Source organism: Sycon ciliatum, unplaced genomic scaffold, assembly GCF_964019385.1.
Source record: "Sycon ciliatum unplaced genomic scaffold, ocSycCili1.1 SCAFFOLD_2327, whole genome shotgun sequence".
Classification (NCBI taxonomy): domain Eukaryota; kingdom Metazoa; phylum Porifera; class Calcarea; order Leucosolenida; family Sycettidae; genus Sycon; species Sycon ciliatum.
In genome coordinates this window covers 1-15,000 of record NW_027044529.1, presented here as the reverse complement: position 1 = coordinate 15,000, position 15,000 = coordinate 1, and the positions used below count along the sequence as shown (strand labels likewise).

Sequence of the window (15,000 nt, the reverse complement as noted above, 5' to 3'; positions counted from 1 at the left end):
TATGTTTGATGCAAACCGCCTGCGTGAAGATGGTGGCGAACAGCCTTTTCAAGTGCTGCGCCTTCTTAAAGTTCACGATCACCTGGAACAGAAAGAAATTGTGGCCAAGGTACGAGTAGGCAAGAGAAGCATCTACCGGATTGCTGAACTCCACAAGCTGCCAATAAACAGGAAAGCGCTATGGGCAATTGACAGTAAATTGCAAGAATGCACATTGGCAACTGTTGGTCTCTATGGAAACAAAGAACGGATGATCCGTTGGCTACAACTGCGCCTTTCACTTGAGCCAGCAGCTGTGAGCAAGATCAGAGATGGAAAGCCAGGCATATATTGCCTGAACAACGGTGGTAATATCCAGTACTTGGTGTTCAATGCACCGGAGGATGCATTTTCCTCAATCTCACGCAAGAACATCAGCTGCCTTTTGGTTCGCTGTCTGGTGGAACTCTGCAGACCGCTGCTTGTCTTCTACGACAAAGATGAGCTCTCTTCTTTCAAAGTACTACCCAACTTTGGACAAGCAGATCATCAAGAGCGGATGTTTCCGGCAATTATAACACGTTTAACAGGAGAAAAGACGAACATTTCAGTGAAATCAGGCTTTCAAGTGGATGTGTCACAAGTTGTTCCACGACTGGATGGATGTGATGCTGGCCTTTGCCAGAACTGCAGTGCTATTGGCTGCTTTCATGCTAGCAAGCATATGGCAGGCAAAAAGAAGTATGGAAAAATGCAGACGAAAACTATTACCAACCCTATCAAGCAGCCTCTCCAAGACTTGTTTGAGAAAATGAAAGTCGCATGTCATCAATCGCACTATGGTGAGGATCTTTGTTTCTCGAAAGATGATTTTCTGGAGGCAACACAGCAACTCCACTTTGATCTTACTTCAGTACAGTCAATTGCAGATGATCCACAGCAGGTTAGCCTTGACCAGAAGATGCACTCCACGGCAAAGTTGTATATCCTCGAGAATTGTCATCTTGCTTGCCACTTTCTCTCTGGCATTGAACATCTGACTGAGGAAAGGGCAACGTTGGAAAAGCACCAGTCAGATGTGTTTGAATACATTGGCCAGCATGCTAAGGATGCTAAGGATGAGTCGAAAAATCGCCGGAAAACTGAGGAACTTTTGCAGCAGGCTGTGTCCCCACTTAAGAATATGGACGCTGCGTATGGCTGGTGCTTGCAGCAGATTCAGGACTCAACCTCGGTGACGGGAGAAAAACTTCAAGCTATGACCAGATTCATCTTGGTATCGGGGAAACAAGATCAGCTGACCAAGCAACTACAACTGGCCAGTGTCATTGGCGAACGTGATTATGACAAGGTGTCTCTAGAAGCTGCTTTGAAAACCTCCAGCCAAACAAGCCACTATGATGAAAAATCTCCCCTCGCAGCTGTCTTTAAAGATACTGCCTGCCAAGAGGTTGCCATGGACTGCCTGACCCAACTAGTCAACGTCTTAAGAAAGAAACCTCAACCAAAGCAGATGGCTAAAGCAAACATGCTATCAAGAATTGCACCTTCATGGAAAAGCGTGGCCGCAACTCAAGCCAAATCAAGAGGTCAACAGACTGACACGCAGCACACTCCTGCTGAAGAGAAGATGGAACTTGTCCGACTTGCCGCAGAGCAAGTCAAGCTTCATATTAATCCACCTCCGGACTTGAATGTTTGCTTCAAAAGGATGGCTTTCAACAAAACGGACATGACTTTGACAGTCAAGTACAAAATGCAGCTGCAACCTACCTGTGAACGTCTTCATTCCTTGTACTCACTGGAACTACATGGAGACGAGTTGGAGCATGTAGATCAAGATCCCGACTATCTACCATCTGCCGACATTAAGATTCGACAGGCAAATGTGCCTTTGCAAGAGGAAGAAAACTTGCTATTTATCACAGTTCTCAAGACGGGAAAGCCATTGGTGGTAATTCAAGAGGCCGGAAAGCAGACTTATGGAATGTATTTACTCCCCGCTAATGATGTTTCTTACACAGCTTTGCCTCCACCTGTTATCACATTGAAGAGGGCCATCAACATGTTGGATCTTGATGAAACGTCACGTCTCATGGTGATGCATCTACCTCGTTCTGGAGAGGTTCAGTTTTATTCTTTTGGGAAGGATTTCTCATCAGCCAAGAGCTATGGAATGATCAAATATCAAGGTCAAGCGATGGGTACATCATTGAAGCAACTACGGCTATCGTGTAATTCTATGGCTAATGCCAGTAATGGTCAAGTGGTGTGCTTACTGTTTGATAATCACACGTGTCTTATCTACGATGTTGAGGCTGAGAGACCGGAGCTAAGACCGAATCGCATTAAAGAACTCCCCACTGTCAAAGCATCACTGATCACTCCAGAAGGTTCACATCTAATTATTGCCACTACTGATCCAGAAAAACAACGTGGAATGTCTGCTGCAACAAGCGTTGCACCCATGTCCACGGAGTCAGAGCCATCGGCATCCTACATCTATATCTATTCTCTGGCAACAGCAGACTTGGTGAAAACTCTACGTATCGAATCATCCATGATGCCACCCAAATGCCTGGAAAGTTTGCAGTTCATGCTGATTGGTTGTCAGACTTACTTGGCTGCTTTTGATCCTGAAGCTAATGTAATCCGACTTTGTTTGACATCGCTACGAGGTGCCGCCGCAACCATCGAGACAAACTACTATGGTGAAAGGCCGTCTCCATCAAAAACAGCCAAGTGCCAGAGGCCATGGAACTACCTGGATTACTTCCACTTCATCTATGAGAAATTCAGCATAGAAGACTACTTCGCATTTTGCAGAAGACGGGTAGATATCTGTTGCATCACACATGATGACGCTGAAGATCAATTTGATTCACGCTTGTGCAGCGACTATGTGGACAATATTCTGGATGGCCTCGATTCCTCAACTCGTAAGCCCCGGGTGAACTTCAGGCTCACTCCGTGGTGTCTAACATTCTCTTCGAGTTTGAATGCACAGCTTGCCTGGACGGGTATGAGTGTGTCTAGCTGGCTATGGCGCGTTGCCAGCCTTGTACCAGTCCAAATTGCACGCGTTGAAGCCAACAAAATCTGTATTCTGGAGACTGACCAAGACAGTGACACAGTCATAGCGACTCGTGACCCGGTAAAATCCAGGCAGGCAATCGCATTTGGACTCTATGAAGACATGCTCAAGACTTGGCATGGCAAAGTCAAAGTCTTGTCAAGCATGGGAAAACAGACCACTGGAAAGAGTTATTTTCTCAATCACGCCACTGGATCTATGTTTGACATCTCTGGACATCGCTGTACAAAAGGAATATGGATGACAATGCGCCCACTTGATGGTTGTCTTTATGTCATCCTTGACTTTGAGGGCCTTGGATCTGTAGAGCGCGATGCCCAAGAGGACATTCTTCTGTCAGTGACCAATGCTACTATCAGCAGTATGACAGTGTTCAAGACAGAGATGGCCTTCTACAAGGAAACAGCAGAAATGTTCAAGGCTTTCAAGAGAGGAGCACATCTTATTGAGGGCCAGGAACTACTTCGTGGATGGTTCTATGTCAATGTTAAAGATGTGAAATCCGAAGATTGTCTGGAGGTTTGCAAGGAGATTGAGACAAAGATTGATCAGATATGCGCTCAAGATTCAGACAACTTTCTCGGGAAGTTGTATCGATATCAGCGAGTTGTACACATTTTCCCGCCTTTCCAAGAGTCCCAGTTCTATTCTGAATTGAAAAAAGCAACCATCTACTTAAAATCGGACAAAGTGCCAGACTTCAGCAGTGGACCAGGTTTTCTGGATATCTTCAAGACTGTTCTGGCGAATGTTCATTGTGGTGTGTGGGGAAACATCAGGGAAACACAAATCCGTCAACGGCGGGACGAAATCCGGCAACATCTGACCAAGGCGGTGGCTGATGGTGTTCTCGAGAAGGGTAAAGGCACTGCACCCCTGCGACTTGCTGATGGAAGTGAAGTACCTGATGAACCTCTTGTCTTGAGTTTTGCTACTGAGACAGTTTGTGATTTCCCAGATAAAAACATCTCATTTCAGCAAGGGAAACGCCTCCAAGAATTGATTGTCTCTCTGCGCAAGAAATTTGTGAAGATCCACCAAGCCCGCTCAGACGCTGATGATGTAAATGACTGGACAACAAAATTCCAGGGATTCCTGACTGCCGTATGTCAGCGTCGAGAGCATCGTGTGAAGGAATGGGCATGGAATATGCTTGGAAGTATTGAAGATATCAAGATTGACGAGCTGCGGCAACAAGTCATCAGTGCCTTGCTGAAAAATGAGTTGACACTGTGTGGACAAGTATGTGGGGCAAGTGGATGTCAGTATCCATGCCTGCTGCAGAGACATCATGCCACTGGTCTTCACAATTGCCTTGGAGATCATAAGTGCCACCGGCAGTGTGAATATTGTGACACTATGGAGCGGGCACAGTGTGCATATCCGGCTGGACATCAAGGATCAGTTCATAACTGCTGTCAACACAAATGTACCCAGCCATGCACCTTGGTGAAAATGACAAAGTGTAAACAATGGTGCATGAAGAAGCGCCACCCTGAGGATGAGGAGCACGACTGTGGTGAAGAACATGTGTGCAGTGAGACATGCGATGCAGCCCATTGCAATGATAGGTGCACTGTACCTGTCAAATCTCTTCACGACGTAAGCAGCCACCGCCATGACTGTGATGCAAAGATTTGCAAACACCCGTGCCGGATGCACGCCAAGAATGCATGTGAAAGGACGTGTAGGTCTCGAGATCATTTCCATGCTGCTGAGCATCTCTGTGGCAGGAGCCATGCATGTCCTGAAGATTGCAATGCCGCAAACTTTTGTTATGAAGAATCTGTTGGGCGCAAAGTTGATGAGAACCTGGAGTTTGTTGACAGCGGTGGCCGTGATGTTCTCGCTGGAGTGGGCGGTCGATACAAGTGCGGCATTCGAATCCCATGTGATCAAATGGAACATGTTAATCCTAATGAGCATCATTGTGGTGAGAATGGCCAAAGCAACCGTGTACACATCTGCGGTGAACCTTGTCCAATGTGTTCCAAACTATGCACGTTACCAGGCGAGCACAGTGGGAGGCACGATGCAAATCATGGCTTCATGTGGAGGACCATTATGGCATCAGCGACTGCTAGTTTCAACATTGACGATGAGGAATTCAGCCAAGGACAGCGTGGAACAGAAAACCTGATGTGTCACACCTGCTGTGTGAAGCTTGGTCGAGGCCACACTCACCTGGTGGAATGTGGAACCGTTGCCAGTGCCAGAGGTGTTTGCTCTGGAAATCAATCAGAAGGCAGACGACACTGCCATGACTATGTCAAGATTGGCGATGAAGACGACATCCCGAAAGATGAGCTTACTCATGATGAATTCTGGAAACATATCAACTTCATTGATCGTACATCACGGCATGATCAAGAGAACTTTGGGAAGTGCCACTACAGGTGTGCATCGAACAATCATGAGAGTGTTGAATTCTGCACCAAAAACCTCTGGCATGGCAGTTCAGAACAAGATGACAGCAGGCTGGAGGGGCATGAGTTCAGATGCAGGCATGATCCGTTCCACCATGTACTGCTTTTAGACACCTCTTTGTCCATGGAAAATACCGACATGCAACCTGAAGATTCTGGAATTGCTGCTTCCCATCCGAATCGACTCGGAGCAGCTTTGCATTCCATCATTCACTATGTGGAAAGCAGGTTCCGTTATCCAAACCGAGATTTCCTCTCAATCATCCCATTCAACCACAAGCCTGGAACAACAATAGAGCAAAGAGGTGAAGAATTTGACTTGGAAACACTGCGTGAAGAACTAAAGAAACTGAGAGTTTATGGAACTACATCCTTCAACAGGGTAGGTTTACTACTAGGGCTATAAGCTTTTTGATTCACATTAACACAGATGTATGAAATCCCATAGATGCACCCCAGGCCTATTGGATGTCTGTTGAGTGCTATACATGCGTACTTGACCAAATTTCACACATTCTACTGGGAAGATCAATGAAGTTTGCCATCGTCATCAGCCTGGACAGAGCTATTGGGTATCTCATGGTTCTTAAAAAAGACCGTCCATGCCATGAAGTATTCTGGTGTGCGTTTCCCAGTGGAAATAGCAGTGAACACAACAGGATTCAGTACAGCCAACACCCGATATGACAATAATTATGCTCTTTAGTGTTTGAACAGGCGGCGAGGTGACACTGAAAAGTTTAAGAATGGCAATAAACAGAATCAGCTGAAGCGTCATGTCACGAAGGCTTTATCGAAATGCCACGAACGATTTTTAGAGAAAGTGGTGATGGGCAAAGAAATAACTATGGTGGAAATTTAATGTGAAGAACAATAAAAGGAACGATGAAAAATATGAAAATGCATCGAACTAGCTTTCGCACAATACTCATCAGGAAGCATCTTTAGTGTTCTACGGATTTGTACATCTGGACAATGTACAAAAGAAGGGCTCAGGAAGAAGACAACGAGAATGTATGTGCTGGATAAGTCCGCGCTCAGCGGCGCACACCGCACACTGAAACTTTCAAGGTCCTTCCCAGAATAGGCCCCTGTCTGCAATAAGCCACCCATACTTCAAATACCTGAAAAACCACGCTCCACCGGGTGTGCTTCAAGAGATACAGGATCTGATTATTATTAATAAGTTGTTTGGGCACAATTACAAACTGACAAAACAAAATAAGTCGCGGTCTGCACGGTGAGACTCGGTTAGACTGAGCTTTCCGCTTCCTTAGGAACCCCACCACTCCCAGGGCGCAGATGAAGCTCCTAAAGCGGTGGGAGGTGAGTCACTGAGATCAGACCCACCACCAAAGTGGTCAAAAACTGCAAATCCCATTCGCTGCATGTTTCCACAAGTCTGGACAAAATCCTTCCGCTTTCAAGCAGGACTTGAACTGGGTTCCATCTGTTTCTCAATCATGGTCTTAGACGATCCCACTATGCCCGACTGAACAAGCCTAACCTATACGTATCAAGATAAGGAATTATTCATCCTTTGGTGTGAACGCAATGTCATGTTCCCTGGAAATATGCTGCAACACATTGACTGCATCAACATTTTAATTATAAAAGTCTCGTGCGTGATACCAGCTCTGGTACCATTTTCTCAAAATTCTCCCAAGGCCACCTAGAATTAATTCGTTGTTTGGGGTCACTTCACTCATCTGTACCAGGGTCGGTCGGGTTTATTTTCTATTTTATTTTTTATTTTGGTTACTGCTATGCATGTGCATACATGTACATGTACAATTGTGCATATCGAATAGCTTTTGTCCATCAAGCCAGTCGATCAAATCTAACTGTAGATGATCCAGCGCAGTCAATGTCCCATCAGATCCAGGTCCCTCCAGGACCAGATCTTGGCCTCGCTGACAAACGAGTCTGACGAGCAGCTCTCACCTTGAAAACTAATACTTCTGTCAATGAGCGACGCGGTGGTGGAGCTGATGCCGTTTCAGGACCGATTGTGGATCAAAGATAATAAGAAGACAACGTCGTCACCAAGTGCTGCATCCTGTCATTTGACTGCTTCTGAGGTCGATGCCTGGACGGCTACATGTAGTGCTACTACATGTATTAGGGTCACGCGTGTACATAGTCTACAGTACAGGTTATGGTTCTGTACATTTGCATGCACAAAAAAAAATATATTTTGCGGTCGGGTGAAAAAGACGGTCGGTCGGGTGACGCGAAACAACGAATTAATTCTGGGTGGCCCAATAACAAAGTTTTTTTAATTGTTGTGTATTGGACCATTGCAGGCATTTAAAGCAGCGTTTCAGGCGATTAATGGTGCCGAGGAAGGTTCCCGTTATCATCCGGTCATTGTGTTCCTCACCGATGGGCAAGACAAGTTTGACATGAAGATTCTCACGAAATTCCTCAACCACCGCCAAACCCACGAGTGAGTGATGTACTTCAGTACTATTGTTGGTAATTCTGAAGTATTTGTGCATGGGGAAGTAAGGTCTAAAATCAAATTTCGGGGTGCTACTTCGAAAAAGAAGTAAGTTGATTGGTCTTGGTCTGAAGAAACTGAGACGCTCCCTTCCTCCTTTATTCCCTATCGAACTCGCACACTTCCATCCAAACTGGGTGACTGCACTCTACTAGATAGTGATTTGTGTGGAAAAATTCACGGAAAGCGTAACTTCGTTCTTATAGAAGCAGTGATGAACGTGAAACTCCCAGTGAAACCGGGAAACTCCCAGAACCTGTAGTATTCTTGAAGCTGGATTGAATGGCCTTGGTCCAAAGAGGGTGCGACGCAGCATTCGTCCCTTATTCCCAATTGAATACGGTCAAACACGATCCTGTACCCAATCCCATATCAATGCGTACACCAGGTAGTCGCCTGGTCGCCATGCTATACCAGTGCAGTGCATCAGCGTCCGTAGAAGGGTATGATGACCATGAACGGTTCACCAGTACATGTATTGCATGGTGTACCCGGTCTACTGGGAGCTATAATGTGACCAGTCCTTGCCCCTGCATTTTGCTTTTGACTTTTGTTTGCTGTTCGACATTCTCGACCTTGCACGAGCTTCTACCTCGACTCCTGTCCTATACTGGGTGACAAAGATAGGGCCGCCGGAACTGGTGATAACCGGACCAAACTGGGATACAGCCCAAGACATGGAAGATTGCCAACATAGTCCCCATATTCAAACGGAAATCAAAGTCTCTACCCTCCAATTACCGTCCAGTTTCGCTCTTGTGTATTCTGTCCAAGGTGATGGAGACAATCATCAGCAGAACAATCACAAATTTCCTCGAGTCGAACAACGTCTTCTCAACCAGACAGTTTGGATTTCGCCATGGTCATAGTGCAGCCGACCTCCTTATCAGCCTCCACCACCAGTGGCTGCATGCAGCCGGGGAGAAAAGCGCAGCACGCATACTCGCCATTGACATAGCCGGCGCGTTTGATCGCGTATCACACCCCGGTGTGCTACACAAGTCCGACGTATACGGCCTGCGTGGGCAGCTGCACCAGTGGCTCAGCAGCTACCTCAGTGAACGCTACCTTCAAGTGGTCATTTGTGGACAGACATCTTCAAGGCTCCCAATTCAGGCTGGAGTCCCCCAGGGCAGTATTCTGGGTCCGACTCTCTTCCTCATATACGTGAACGACTGCGAGGACCACGTACCAGCCGGTGCTGACCTAGCCTCGTTCGCAGACAACACTACGCTGTATGCCAACATCACCCCCACCACCCAAGAAGATACCACCCAAGCCCTCCAGCTAGCAGTCAACAACATCTCCCGCTGGGGTCAAGAATGGAAAATAAAATTTGAACCAGCCAAATCCCAGGCACAGACTGTCAGCTTCCACCGCACCCAATGGGACATGCCACCGATTGACTTCAACGGATCTAACGTGACGGAACAAGAGGAGCTCAACATCTTCGGCATCAGTTTCGATGGTCAGCTTACCTTCCGGCGCCACCTTCGTACTGTAGCCCTCCGGGCAACACAGCGACTTGGCGCTTTGCGTAAGTAGACGTGCCCGGTCGCATCCAAGCCTACAATTCTTTTGTGCGCCCAGTGATGGAGGACTGCCCCATTGTCTGGATGGGAGCGGCCCGATCCCATCTTGCAAGACTCGACCGTGTGCAAGCCCGGGCCATCCGCGCCATCGCCCCAATGTGTTGGCTGCCAAGTCTTGCTCTTCGCCGGATGGTTGCAGCACTTTGCTTCCTGCACAAGATGCATTGTCCGGATGCACATCCCCTTCTACAGAGGATGTTGCCACCCCAGCAGCCCCAACACCGAACAGTCCACTCCACCCGTAGTACATTCCAGAGATGTAATGCTCACACACACCAACTGGCAAATGAACTTCCAGTCTGTTCCCGAAACAACCTGTGTCAAGCCTACCCTCACGCAGTTGTCCCCGTCTGGAACCAGCTGCCCGCCGGAGTCTTCTCTGGTCCATTCTGCACCAAGAACTTGCAACACTTCAAAGTTGCAGCCACCCGCTATTTGAAGAGCAACGACTGGTCGTGGGCACATGACCATCTCTGATTATCTGCCTCACCCCATGACTTCCCAATTCCGCTCCACATACTAATCCCAATAACGTCTGTTCTTCTTTTCTCTCCTTCTCCTCCTAGCACTGTCTGTCTTATCCTTCCCCTCCTTCTAATGTACTGTCTCTCCTCCTAACATTTCGTATCATGTACCTGTCACTCCTTTCATTTTTCTTTTTTTTTTGGTGCGTTTTATGTCCCCATGACGTCGAGATCTCAGGTCAGCTGAGGGCAAAAAGCCTCACCATCACTATGCTCCCACTATGCATTTTTTTTGTCTTTGCCTGTGAGCTGTGAACTTTGTAAAAAAAACTTTACACAAGGGAATGGTCTCAAACTGCGGAGAGTGCTCAATGCAAGCGAGGCAGAGCTTCATCACACACAAGCGGAAAAACCGTCAGAGATCAAATTCCATTACACAGTGTTTCACCGTTCAAGCAACGGATCATCAGATGGATGATCAAACAAAGTATGATACACTGGTTATATACTCAGAAGGTGTGAACTCCGTCACTATGGAGTGTGAAGATTATCATTATGTCGGGTCCCGGATGTGACAAGTCCATTTTTCATGATGCATTGTACCCTCATCACCCTCATCTAGCACCTAGGCACTCTGTACAATGCATCATGAAAAATGGACTTGTCACATCCGGGACCCGACATAATGATAATCTTCACACTCCATAGTGACGGAGTTCACACCTTCTGAGTATATAACCAGTGTATCATACTTTGTTTGATCATCCATCTGATGATCCGTTGCTTGAACGGTGAAACACTGTGTAATGGAATTTGATCTCTGACGGTTTTTCCGCTTGTGTGTAAAAAAAACTTTAAAAAACTATAAAACATAAATAAATAAAACTCTGGCCCTGGGATTCGTCTAAAACGGGGGAGGAAAACTTCTGGGTCCATACATGTACATGTACATGACTTATCGATCATGTATACATGTACATAATTATGTACATGCACCCATACTCCCATAGTTAGGCATGGGCGGGTAATGCTAGTTATTTGCTGCGATAATGCTAAAGGTAATGCTCATAATAATTATGAGGATATAATGCCACTTGTAACGCTCCATAATGCCAGTTTGAATGTTGGAAAAGTCGATTTAAGAAGGCCGTCTTGGATCAAGGCCAAAGCGTAGAAGAAAAAACTTAAACAGCAGTGAGCATGTTGTCTGAAACAATCCACTGAGAAGGTTGATTTACAACGTCAAGTCTCCGGACGAAGCCGGACGGGTTCAGATGCACGATTTTCGGAACTGGACCTAGCCAGCTTCATGCATGACACCATTGTCGACGTAATTATGCTTGTGTTAGGTACCTCCCCCCGTACCTTTTCTAGCTGGCCTGCATGCACTTGCGTACTCACTTTTTGTCTCCTTTTGTTCCGTTGGCCTGGGTAGCTATGTCGTCAGTTGTCCTTTTTCGTATTCAACACTTGTAATGCCAATTTTGCATGCGAAATGGTGTTATAATGCCAGCATTATGCCACCTGGAAAAAAGGGACTATAATGCCAGCCATAATGCTAGCATTACCCGCCCATGCCTACCTATAGTTGGCCATACATTGAACATTGATATCCATGCAAAATTATTCCCTGTCGTGGGTTCTGAAAACTTGTGAAAGGGCCAAATTCTGCTATTTTCGACCGGATTTGTCAAGAAAATTCCCGGGGGATATCCCCTGACCCCCCCCCCCCTCAAACCGGACCAACTCCGCCCGCCTTCGGGCGGGCCTGAAACCCCGGCCCTCAGAGCATTTACCTGAAAGAGTCGTTCAGCTGTTAGCATACGCCAGTGAGGAGCTGCAGAGTTTGCGAGACAGCAGCATGGAGCATGTGGCAAGTGAGAAGGAAGCTGCATGCTGTAACTGATGCATGTGTCGCAAGAAGCCTGGTCCCCTGAAGCCAGAGTCGGCGTAGTACATGCACTTGTGATTTGCATCTAGTTTATTTTACATCGCAAGTCAAATGGGCAATCATGTCCAATATCATGATGATCGTGGAAAAGGAGAGAAGTCTTCTGGTGCGAGTGCTCATGTTGCGTGGCGATGGAGCATTGATAATAGTATTGTATGATTGCTCATTTTGCTGCAATGACTATGTAGTCGGTGCGGTCATGCTGCAGTTTCTATCAGGCACCGAACAGTGCTTGTCTCAAGATAGGATGCCTCGTCAAAGATGTGCTGACGATCGCCTTGCGTGGTAGATAGCAAAAATAAAACACGAGGTGCTACGCGGCTACTGTTATCATGAACCTGGAAGCGAAAGAAGCACTTTACACTGAGACTCAAAGACAAGTGCACCCTACCGTCCCTAGCACGATAGCCATAGCTGGTCTCAGGCCACAGTTGTGGTCCCGTTCCACTTACCCATAAATGGATAACACAATCTACATGTATATATCGTTATATTTACTCTGCGCTCTCATGAGTCTATTGATGTACCCGATCCGTTCTTGGATCAGTTACCTACCCATTCCCGTACTGTGTATATATACGCATCCTGACAGCTCATCTTTACCTTTCCTTATTCTATGTAAATAAAACCCCAGTCGTTGTCTGGAGCTAGCTGTTGAGTGCATTTTGTGTGTGGAGTATTGTGTGTTGATGTTGGACAAACTCAAATGTTACATCCACTACTGTCAGTGCACAGAGAACAGTGGTCACACCATTCGGCTTGCACTGAGCCACTGACACGATACAAGAGATGCACTCATACTCGAGGTTGCAGGTCTGCAAGGTGCACTATACTGAACTGGCACATAGCACAGTGTCCAGATGATTGGTGTACGCATCGGTACGGGATTGTGTTCGACCTCGTTCGATTGGGAATACGGGCCGAGCGCTGTATCGCAGCCTCCTCGGACCAAGACCATTCGATCCAGCGCCCAGAATACTACAGGTTCTGGGAGTTTTACGTTCATCAGTGCTTCTATAAGAACGAAGTTTAATATGCTTTCAGTGCCGCATGATTTTTCCACACAAATCCCTATGTAGTAGGGCACAGCCACCCAGTTTCAGTGAAAGTGCGCGAGTTCAATTGGGAATAAAGGAGGAAGGGAGCGTCTCAGCTTCCTTGGACCAAGGCCATTCGACTCAGCACACCGAAGACTACTTTGAAATACAATTGGTGACATTTTGATTTTAGACCTTACTTCCCCTTTAACGCAACAAGTAAACATGGATAAAAAGGGGAAGAACAAAAATGTTACCAGTTATGGCTAACTATTCACCAAATAACCAGATAATACAATATGTGTTAAACAGTTAGCGAGTGCCACGCGTAGATGTGTTGGAGCTAGGTGTCAGGTCGATTAAAATCAACTAATTTTCGCTGGCGATTTAATTTCGCTGATTTTGCCGCTTGGTACCAACCGGCCAAAGTAAATCGCAGGCCAAAGTTTGTCATAGAGGCGAACGATGCATGATTGAGCAATGGATGCATGTGAGAGCAAAAAATACCGATCGATTTCTTTTTGAACACTCCAATCGCCATAGTTTAATGACGGCGAAAAGTTTCGTTTCTCATCGGCCAAAGTTTCTCATCGGCCAAAATTTGTTGATTTACAGTATAAGGAGATAAAAAGAAAAGACGGAGCAAACCAAAAGTGGATGAAATTAGAGAAAAATAACAATCCGCAATAAATTCTGCAAACACTTTTGCCTAACTCATATTCAAAGTGATTGAAACGTTTTTGCAATACAATGATGTGGCCAATCAACGGAAAAAAAAACATTTCCATCAGTTCCAATAACATGTACGATGAGCTAGGCAAAAAAGCTTAAAAGCATAGCGTAGGGCCCTGAGCTTCCCAGCTCTCTCGTTTGTTTGAGCAGGGCATGCGCTAAGGATTAACATATGCTCTGACACAATGTCCTGCCAGTTGCAAAAATGGCCGGACATGTCCGGACATGCAAATTTTCACATCAAATCACACAATGTTCAGTGTAGAATTAATACTATCGAAATGTTATCACGACGATGCATTTCAGAAGCAGCATGATCTTTGAAGGCTGACGTTTTCAGGTTCCTTGAGTCAACGACGAAGGTCGAAGGAGTCAGAAAAATCCTTGCTGCTGCGAATTTTATCAACAAAACGGGAACACATCTTACACTTGAAATTTTCGACAACGCTACGATCTGAGGGACTGCGCTCATAGCTCAGCCAAACAGAAGTTGAAAGCTCCCTATAAAGTATCATGCTCGGCGACCCACTTGTCACAAGTGGTCGTCTTGACTCCTCTGGGCTTCTTTCCAAGAGGAGCACCCGCATCAGCGGTGCTTGGCTTTCTCTTGCCAGACGACATCACTAATGACTATGAGACAAAGGATTGAAGTGCCTTTTCTTTTTTGTACTTTGCAAAAAGTGCGCGGACACTTTGTCCGGATTTGTACAAAACATCCGGAAACTGCGTAAACGTCCGGAAATTGTCCGATGTCCGACCGTTATTTCGCGCCCTGTTTGAGGGAGTTGCAAAGGTGGAACGTGTTTTATTGCTAGCCATTTTCTGAATGTGGGATCCAGGCATTAAATTGGCTGTCTTTGAACAGGAATGATTTCTCTTCTGCTTCTGCCCGCAGACTACCAGCAGTGATGCTGCATGCTATTCACATCACTGCTGTACCTGACAATACCTCGTCAATTTTGACACAAATGGTGGAACTGGTTGAAGCAGCTTTTCCTTCAAGTGAGCTATCAAGAGAGAGCTCCTACCGAACAGTGGAAACTGCTCCTGACCTTCTGAACCATTACCATAAACTATCCATGACGCTCAAGAAACAAGGTGGCTTCATGACTGGTGACATTCTCAAACGTCCAGGAAGCCACCGTCCCAGAGTTTCAGACGACCACTGAGTATGTCCAGGTACTGTTATGAGAAAGTACAAGGTGAACGAAGTGTCAATGCA

General features: G+C 46.3%; 1 protein-coding gene across 1 annotated transcript; it reads left to right on the top strand.

The window, feature by feature from the left end:
* Positions 1–6: 6 nt before the first annotated feature.
* On the top strand, positions 7–14,994 carry LOC135830393 (uncharacterized). Its single transcript, XM_065342651.1, has 3 exons — positions 7–5,881; positions 7,806–7,948; positions 14,674–14,994. Exons 1-3 carry the CDS (start codon positions 251–253, stop codon positions 14,945–14,947), a joined length of 6,048 nt encoding a protein of 2,015 aa, XP_065198723.1. The 5' UTR covers positions 7–250; the 3' UTR covers positions 14,948–14,994.
* The last annotated feature ends 6 nt before the right edge of the window (positions 14,995–15,000 follow it).

Bases quoted from the DNA above. Each gene is read 5' to 3' on its own strand.
- LOC135830393 (XM_065342651.1), top strand. From the start codon at position 251: ATGATCCGTTGGCTACAACTGCGCCTTTCACTTGAGCCAGCAGCTGTG. The intron at 5,882-7,805 runs GTAGGTTTACTA...GGACCATTGCAG, and splicing joins GAACTACATCCTTCAACAGG to GCATTTAAAGCAGCGTTTCA. The intron at 7,949-14,673 runs GTGAGTGATGTA...TTCTGCCCGCAG, and splicing joins AACCACCGCCAAACCCACGA to ACTACCAGCAGTGATGCTGC.